Below are 9,468 nucleotides of genomic sequence, written 5' to 3'. Positions count from 1 at the left end.
AGTAGGCTTTAATTCAATAATTATTACATATATGTGCATATGCATGTAATTTACATATTTATTTATTCAACATGTGCTCCTTTTTAAAATTTTTTTATTTTTATTTTTTGGCACCGGGGATTGAACCCATGAAAGCTTACCCACAGAGTCACATCCCCAGCTCTTTTCTATATTTTATTGAGATACAGGGTCTTGCTAAGTTGCAGTGACTGGCTTTGAACTCATGATCCTTCTGCCTCAGCTTCCTGAGCAGCTCACATGATAGGCGTGCACTACCTTGACTGGCCATGCTCCTCTTCTACACAGGGCAAATACTGGCTGAGCAAGGTTCGGGGGGCATTTACTGACCCTTTGCTCTGGCTGTGGTAGAGTCTTGGTCCCCAACACCACTGAGCATGGTGCTGAGCAGAAATGTCTCCAGAGCCAGGCCCAGCACTTAGGAAAGCAGTGTCTTCCTCACAGCCCAGGGCCACTGTCTACAGCTCTTGGGCAGCACCTGCCTGAGCTCAGCCCTGCTTGAGCCCTGCTCTAGCCTCTCCCACAGTTCAGAGCCTAGAAGGATGTGCTGGGTTTAAGTGCACACTTACTGAAGTGCCCCCTGCATGATTAGAGTTTAACTCTGTTTTCATCTGAGGGCCCAGCTTGCTTCAGTCCCACAGATATAGCTGCCCTTGGGACCTCTCCTCCCATCCAATTGAATTTGGACAACTGAAATGTGGCAAAATTCTCACTTCCCCACAGCAGCCAGCCTCCTCCTCCTTTGGTTTACTGAGACCAGCTCTGCCCTGTGTGGAGCCTCTGTCAGCCCAGGACAGGAGTGGAATCGGGGACATGGATGTGTAGTTCAGAAATGAGATGTGAGGATGCCAGGCTGCAGCTATTTCAGGGAGGGATTTTGATCTCACAGAGGGATGGGCTTCAAGGGTCCCCCCACTTCCTGCAGGTAAGTCCTCCCTGCTCTTATTGAAGTCTAATATTGTATCTGTTCCTAGGTGGCCCTGAAGGTACCACCATAGATCTATTTCTTGATTTTCCCTCCAGGCAGGGCATCATTTTCCTCCTGGCCATTGTCAAAGGACAGATGTTTCCTCCTGAACCCTGTTGGCTTCTCCACATGGACACTGGTTTCATCCAGGTCAACCCTCCCCCTCCAATTCCTTCAATGTCCACAAGATCTGTAGTGATGTCCTCTCTTTCATCTGATATTACCAGTTAGTGTCTGGTCTCTTTTTCTTAGTGATCCTGGCTATAGGCTAATCAATTTTATTCATATTTTAAATATTTGTTGATATTTTAACCAGTTCTTGGTCTTGTTGATATTCTCTATTGACTACCTGTTTTAAATTTCATTAATTTTTAATTTTTGCTATTCTTCATTCTATCAGTTTACTTTAGATGTAATTGCTTTTTTTCAATTTTTCTATGATGGAGATGTTATTGACTTTTGATGTTTGCTTGTTTCTCATATGGGCGTTCAACTCTTAAGATGTGTTTTATGACCCAGGATATGGTATATATTGGTGGATGTCCCATTTGCATTTAAGAATGTGTAATCTCTGGTTGTTGCATGAAGCAGTATACAGATATCAATTATATCTCACTGACTGACTGAGTTCAACTACATCTTTACTCATACTCCACCTGCTGAGTCTCTCCATTCTTATACAGGACTGTTGTAGTCTCCAGTTGTAAGAGTATACATTCATTTATTTGACCTTGCATTTCCATTAGTTTTTGCCTTATTCTGACTCTCAGCTGTTAGGTGCACACACACACACTGAGAATTCTTTGAGAATTGACTTCTGTATAATTATGTAATGATTCAATATCCCTAGCCATTTTCCCTTCTGTTTGGAATTAATATAGTCATTACAACTTTTGTTGTTAGTTAGCAAGGTCTATCTTTCTCTATCCATTTACTTTTTTTAGAGGGGGTGTGGTGAACTCAGGGGCACTTGACCACTGACTGAGCCACATCCCCAGCCCTATTTTGTCTTTTAGTTAGAAACAGTGTCTTGCTAAGTTGCTTAGTTCCTCACTTTTGCTAAGGCTGGCTTTAAAGTGGCAATTCTCTTGTCTCAGCCTCCCGAGTTGCTGGGATTACAGACATGCACCACCATGCCAGGTTCCATTAACTTTTAAAATTTAATACAAATCATTTACTTTTTACATTTAGGTTGGATTTCTTATAGACAAAACATGACTAGGCCTTGTTCCTTGAATCATTTTGACCATTTGTTCTTTATTGATATATTTAGCTATTTGACATTTAAAGTGATTATTGATGTAGTGGAATGCATTTTTATGAAATTTGTCACTGTTTTCAATTTGTGCCCTTACTTTTTGATACTATCTTATTTTCTGTAATTTTTCTTTCTTTTGTAATATTAATTAAACTTTTTATAAGATCATGGTTTCTTTTCCTTAATGGCATATAACACATTTTTATTTACTTCTCTTAGTAGTTTCACTAAATTTGCATCTACACCTAAATCCATTTTCAAATAAAACTATACTGCTTCATGGGTAACAAGGAATATATAAAAAAAATTTCTTCCTGCCCATCATATCACCATGTCATTCATTTCACTTACACGGAAGAACACAGGAACCACATTCTCCTATGGGCCAATTTCCCTATGCATCACTTAGCATGCTAATCCTAGTTTTCTAAAATTCCTGGTCTTATAATTCCAAAGTTCTTGCTCTGACTCTGGTTCTTATACTTGTTTCATGTCTTCAAATCAAGTGCGTGTGTGTATGTTGGTGAACTTTTTAACATATTTCTTGAAAATGGAAATGATGTACTGATTAGAAGGAAATGTCATTAACAGTCCTTCAATAATGCAGGGAAGATGTGTGGAGAAGGTGCATTCTATATCCTTATGATTTCTACTCCTTGTCTATGGACCATGATGCCCACTGGTTGCCTCTGAGGAGTCCCATCCCCTGTAGGTACAGAAGATGGTGAGAAGGGGCTTAAGGTGAGCACCTCACTTTCTTATCTGGGATATCTGGGGTTGAGTGTTTTCTTCCCTCAGGTCAGTCATGAAATCCTGGTAGGTAAGGTCACGGTAAAATCACCTGTTCCCTATGGACAGGACTTATTAACAGGAGCAGAAAGTTCTGGGACAATTTAGAATGTCTAACTTTTCTCCATTTCCTACTGGAAGCATGAGAGGATCATTCTGACATTCACTAGGAGGATCTTATAGGACTCCTAGAGTAAAATCTATGAAGACTGGACCCCCAGGTCTTTGTTCTCCTGAGATTGACTCAAATTGGGCCACACTGAGCTGCCAGCAATTTGCCAGCTGTGGTTTGGTTTGCTTGCTCTGCACTGATCCTCACAGAGTTTCTGCTCAGAGATTCTGCCCTGTGAGTTGTGTGTTGTGTACCATCCTGTCTGTCTTTCTAAGTTTGGAGGTGGCAGTTGCTCCGTGACCTCACTTCTCTGACAGGTTGAAGACCTGTTGATGCCCCAGGTTGCTCACCTCTTCATGGTCTGGAGGTGCAGGGTGACCTCTAAGCTCCTTGTATTCTGCACCACAGACCAGAAGTCCTGAGTTCTGCTTTTAACATCTAATATCATGTTCTGGGAGATGAAGTTTTCACTCAGTCTCCTTCTCCCCTTTCTGCTTCTCTATTTGGGAGACCATTACCATTTTCAGCACAGCCCACCAGACAGAGACTGGTGACAGAGTCTGCAACCCCTTGCCATGCTACCAGGAGGAACCAGCTACTCACCCACTCCACAGCATATGGTCAACTCTGCATCTTGTGCCCATTTGGTGTTGGCAGTTAAATAGCTAGACCACAGATTGTATTTTTTCAGCCAAGAGTGTGCAGGTAAAGACAATTAAGCTTAACCTCAACAGGTCAGTAAAGAAACCATTCCAGGACCCTGTTCAGAGACTTGACAATTCCACCTATACCCTTAAGGAAAGGGTCTTGGTTCATTTCCTTGGTCCTAAAGATCCTGCACAGCCCTGTAGAGAGAGACAGGAAGAAGAGGCAGGTGGGTGTGTGTGTGAAAGAAGTCTTTCATTTGGACACAATTTTGATACTTATTTTTTATCAGAGTAAGCTATTAAGAGCAAGTTGATTCTGAAAGTTACATGGAAATTTAATAAATAAATAAATTAAAAATATTTAATAAGAAAATTAGACTTAAACTGAAAATTAAATTAAACTGCAAAATCTCAAAGGAGGTGAAAATATGCTTCAAATTCCTTGGTACAGTTTTTTTCTATAACAGTATAATAGAGCAGAGTAAGAATACTTTGTATTGCATAAGCTGGTTTTAAAAACATGGATTGGATCATCATGTGGTTTTGGTTTTAGACCAGATCATGCAGTGAGAATGATCTTTCCATATTTTTATTGAAGTGTATTAACTTCAATATTTAAGATATGAAAAGATAGCATAAAAGGAAAATGCAGATCCTTTCTTCAGGACTATAAATGCATAAACACTAAATGCATATTAAGATTTTTCCATGTATAAAAATATGCTGATAATATATTTTAATATAGTGAATTGTAGCAATATTAAGAGCTCACAAGGATACAAAAACCACAAATACTAAGAACTTTACAGATGGGAAATGAAAGTGTTTTTTTTCCATTTGATACAATATGATATAAAATTGGATATATAGCATTGGGATTGTGCATGGGATGCTTGGGGAAGACTGAGGTCAGTACATAGTCCTCATCACTTATGCAAAATATAACTATAGGAACATCTCATAGGCAGGTCCTTCATGTTCTAAGGTCTATCTTGAAGTACAATTATTAATGTGATTAAAATTCCTCTTGAGACTGTGGCTGGACTTCAGGAAGACTGACATCTCTCTACTTGGAAATTGCAGGGAACAAAAGAGCATCCCACAAGATTTCTAAAAGGAGACACACGAAGGTCTATAGATGTTTATCTAAGAAAAAATAGGAACCCCCACACACAAAAATACCCCCAAACCATGTTTTATAAAGCAAGACTCAAATAAAATATTACAGTGTCTGGTACTAGGGGTATAAGATGGTTTAAGTTTAAAATTCAGTTGCTTCCTGCAGGAGATACTCTGTGGATTGCCTTTTAAGAAGAGTAACTACTGGGAATTGCATTTTTAACCATACTAATGATAATCCCCAGGAGCTCCAGTGAGCCCAGGATGTTTATTAATGTAATTGGATGAAATAATAGGTTATAGAAGAAGGCAAAGATTTGTCATATTGATAGATGATATAAAAAATTTGTTAATTTTACATGTATGATTAACTCTTAATTAAGAAGTATCTCCATGTACTTGGAGGAAAGAAAATCAGAACATAGAGTGATCACAGTTTCACTGCGAGGATAGGAAGGGAGAGCTGTTCATGATCACACTGGAACACTATCAGGCAAAGAAGACAGACTTACCCTAAGACATGATAGTGTGATCAGGGACAGTGAAAAATAATGTAGAAAATGAGAAAAAAGGTGCGTAATGTATTGATCTCTAAAGTAAAGGATCACACTGGCCACAGAAATATGCTCCAATAAGCTGAGTCTTCCCTGGTGTGCAGCAACCCCAAGGGGTATGCCATGGATTTTCTCCAGACACACCCTCCCCAGCTCTCCTGGCATCCCCCCTAAACCAAGGTCAACACAGAGACATTTTTTCATAGCCACCTGTAGAAGATGATATTCCATGAAATTCTAGGAGGGCAATTATATTTCATGTTAAAGTTTAAGTCACAGGATCAGATAGCACTTTATGTTTTCTCTTTCTTAGAAGGAGAATTCCCTATTATAACCACAAACTCTTATACCCTGAGGACCAATAAGGACCAAAACAGAGATGTTTTCATCTCACAAAGCCAAGAAGAATCTCCTCTGGGACTTTGTGTGTGGACACCAGCAAGAACTGAGCCCCCAGGGTGCCAGCTCTGCAGCTGCCAGGCCAGGTCTGCCCAACCCTTGCTGATTTGCATGTTTCCCTAGAGAGCATTTCTGCTTCTTAGAGTCCCTGTTAACAGGATACTTGGTGAATCTGGACAGCAGGAGCCTCAGGAAGGGCCAGACTGAGCATGGGTGACCTGGCTGCCCTCTTCTGCTTTCTGCTGCTCTGGTGCTCAGATGAGGAGGGACCACAGGGAGCAATCTGAAGTGACAGAGCTCTCTCCTCCTAGTGTGAGGTGCTCCCAGGGCTCTGTGCATTTCTGACCCAGTCTCCACCAGAGACCCAGGGGCTCTTGGGTTGGGGACTGGGACAGCCAGGTCTGCTGGGGGAAATGGAGTGGGACCAAGTTGACAACAGAAATGCTGTTTCTTCCATCCCAGCTGCCAGTGGTAGCCCAGAGCTGGCACAGTCTCCAGCCTTCCTGACTGTGACTTCAGGAGAAATTGCCTCCATCACCTGCACTGCCAGTCAGAGCGTCAGTGACTATCTAACCTGGTACCAGCAGAAACCAGGCCAGGCTCCCAAGATTCTCATCTATGATGCTGATAATCAGTCATCTGGTGTCCCAGGTCATTTTGCTGAGACACAGTCTGGGACAGAATTCATTCTCAAAATCAGCAGGGTAGAGGCTGAGGATGCCGCCAGCTATTACTGCCAGCAGGGCTATGCAGGCTCTCCCATAGAGTGACAAGCATGTGCACAAACGATCCTCCCAGGAGTGGTACAGGGTGGTTGCATGGTGTAAACTGCTGCCCTCTGCCCTGTGGTGTACTCAGAGGCTCAGGGCCTGTGTGGGAAGGGCTGGTAGGGCTCAAGGTAAAGGCCTGAAAGGAACTTCAGACTTCTTACTTAAAACATGCCTTCCCACTGCTACCACCATGAGTAGCACTGATGAGCAGCACAGCACTCCACAGCCAGTTGCCATTGATGGAAATTGGGAGACTTTCCATGTGTTGAATACTGAGGGCTCCTCTGTCTAGTGTGACTGACCCCTCAATAATCCTCCACAGATATGAAGCTGCGGCTCTCAGACCTTAGCTTGCTTCTGTGCTTGTGGAGAGGAGATGGAAACAGACTCTGAGGTTCTGACTCCCTAACTCCTACTCATGCATCATTCATTCAATTAAAAACCAGATGCAATTAAAGATAGCAAAGTACATGTGCTGTCAATAAAGTGAATGTAAAGTGACAAGCTGAATGAACATGAGCTTCCTGCATCCCCTTAGCCACTACCCAGTTGGGGTACAGGCATCCCAGCATCTCACAGGCCCTCCTGATCCTCCCACTCACTCCTGCCACCCCCACCACCACACAGGCCCCTCAGCTCCACCTTCTGTCAGCACAGATCAGATCTTCTGGAACTTCATGTCAGTGGAGCTCTAGGAGGCTCCCTTTGCTATCTTGGTTTTTTGATTAACATGTTGTGGGCATATTAGCAATTTTTTCCCCTTTTACTGAGGACAGTTCCCTACTGTATGAACATGTCAGTCATTCTTCATGCTCATGAGTTGGCTTAGGTTTGAGGCTGTCGTTAATTATTTAGGGATATTCTTTTTTTTCTATTTTAAAAACACTTTATATAACTCATAAAGCAGTGCTTGTATAAAAATTCACACAAAGTTGCTAGAAAGCATACAATTTCCAAAAATGTCCTGGGTTTTCATTACATTCAGTTTTCTAAAGATGCACTCAATTCAATGGTAATATGCAGACGTTATGCGATATTTCATTATCTTTGGTAAAACTATTCTGATTATTTTGTCTCCTCACAGTATTAACTCTGATATCCATTTTGGGCAGGTCTTCTCTCACTAGGATGTCAGAAAACAATAAGGCTGGATCTACAAGAGGCAAATATTCCCAAGAGCAGGGACACCCCTGGCCCCCACCCCCACTTCAGAATCATCACAGCCAGGCAGGGAAAGAGCTCAATGACCTCCAACCAGGGGTCTTGAGAACCCCTCTGAATCAGGCGAGAAGCAGCCCCTGGGGGGGAAAGGTGGAAACAAAGGCCATCTCTACAGGAACCCAAGCGGCCATGCTGTGGTGTGGTCAGGCCAACAACTCTTACCATTTTAACAGGCAATCCAGTCACCACTAAGTAGATCCCTTGGGTGGTTGATAATTGCTGCTGATATGCCCCCTAACTTGAAAGGAAAGCAAGGTTTGGAGCCAACACTGAAGGGGGAGGGGCACACTAGTGCTAATGACACCAGGATACTGCTTGATTCCCTGTCAAACTTCTGTCATCATGTTGACATGGCCATGTGAACTGAAGCAGGATCCTAATGATTAGTACATTCTGACTATCTTCATACATTCTTCAACAACCTACTAACAGAGAAAACCATGACCACTACCACCTACCATGACTTACTATCTTACTTAACGTCAGAATGTGTCTGTGCTAATTCTTTAGTCCTTGGGATACAAGGCAGAAAATAATCCAAAACATAAACAAGTAAAAACCAAAGAATTTAGATGGGGAGAAGGATGGGGGGATGTCAACAGATTTTACGGAACACAGTAAGTTCTGAAAATATAAGTATTTTGTACTTTCTATTGCTTCATTTACAAAAGAAATCATGCCCACTAGAGCTGCCTGTATGGATGCAGAAGTGAGGACTCCATACAGACAGAACACAGTCCAGGGGGACAGGAAACAGCTCTCTCCACTGAAAGGGACTGTGGGATTTGGCTGGGGGGGGCGGCAGGACAAAATAAAGGTATTACAGGGTAATACAGGTAACAAAGAGACATTTAATTTCTAGAACCTGTTGATTTTGATGTTAAGCAAACAGGAATTTTTAAAAAATTAACGATTGTGCTTCTGAAGTTGCAGGGTTACACTCACCCTCTAGAAAGAAGGGAAATTTTCACATGGCTGGGAATCCTCTTGGATACATCCTAGAAACCAGAATAAATTCCAGGGAACACCCAACCAAAGGGGCCAGCAGAAGAGTGCCACAGCCATCTTTGGGTAGGGTCCATGCACACATATGTGTGGTGGAGAGACTAAGGCAGAAAGAAAAGCCCAACTGAGTGGGGAAGTGAGTCTCCTGGCTGCCCCAATCCCTTCTTTCCAGGCACAAAGGCAAACTTGAATTCACTGAGGTCCCCTTCATCTTAAGTTTTCTAGTAAGGAGAAGTGTGTGTGTTTGCATGTGTGGGTGTGTGTGATAGAGTCATTAAGTTCCTGTGCATTTTTCATTTCCAATAATTCAGGTTTGCAGTTTTAACAGAAATAGTCTGTAAATAACACCAAAGAGCAATTTTTAAGCAGCTCAAAATTCTATGTTATATAAACATGTCCCCACTGGGTGAAGGCAAAAGTATGTCATATAGCTACTGGAACTAAAGTTCTTAACTGTATGAGGAAAATTCACAGGTTATTTCTATCGTTTCTGCATTTTAAGGTAGCAAAATATAAAACCATTAGGACATTAAATCTGTAACATCCTCAAGGTTTTATGACTACCTAGTGTGAATCAAATTCCCAGTTCTCTGGTAAGATGTATTCAGT

General features: G+C 41.9%; 1 gene segment (V, D, J or C); it reads left to right on the top strand.

Moving 5' to 3' along the window:
• The first annotated feature begins 6,276 nt into the window (after nucleotides 1–6,276).
• LOC124974344 (immunoglobulin kappa variable 3-11-like) lies at nucleotides 6,277–6,633 on the top strand. The segment is given in 1 exon segment: nucleotides 6,277–6,633. A coding segment is annotated over 1 exon segment (357 nt).
• Nucleotides 6,634–9,468: the final 2,835 nt, after the last annotated feature.

The sequence above is a fragment of the Sciurus carolinensis genome, unplaced genomic scaffold (genome assembly GCF_902686445.1).
Source record: "Sciurus carolinensis unplaced genomic scaffold, mSciCar1.2, whole genome shotgun sequence".
In the NCBI taxonomy this organism is placed as follows: Eukaryota; Metazoa; Chordata; class Mammalia; order Rodentia; family Sciuridae; genus Sciurus; species Sciurus carolinensis.
This window is presented reverse-complemented; position numbering and strand designations above follow the sequence as displayed.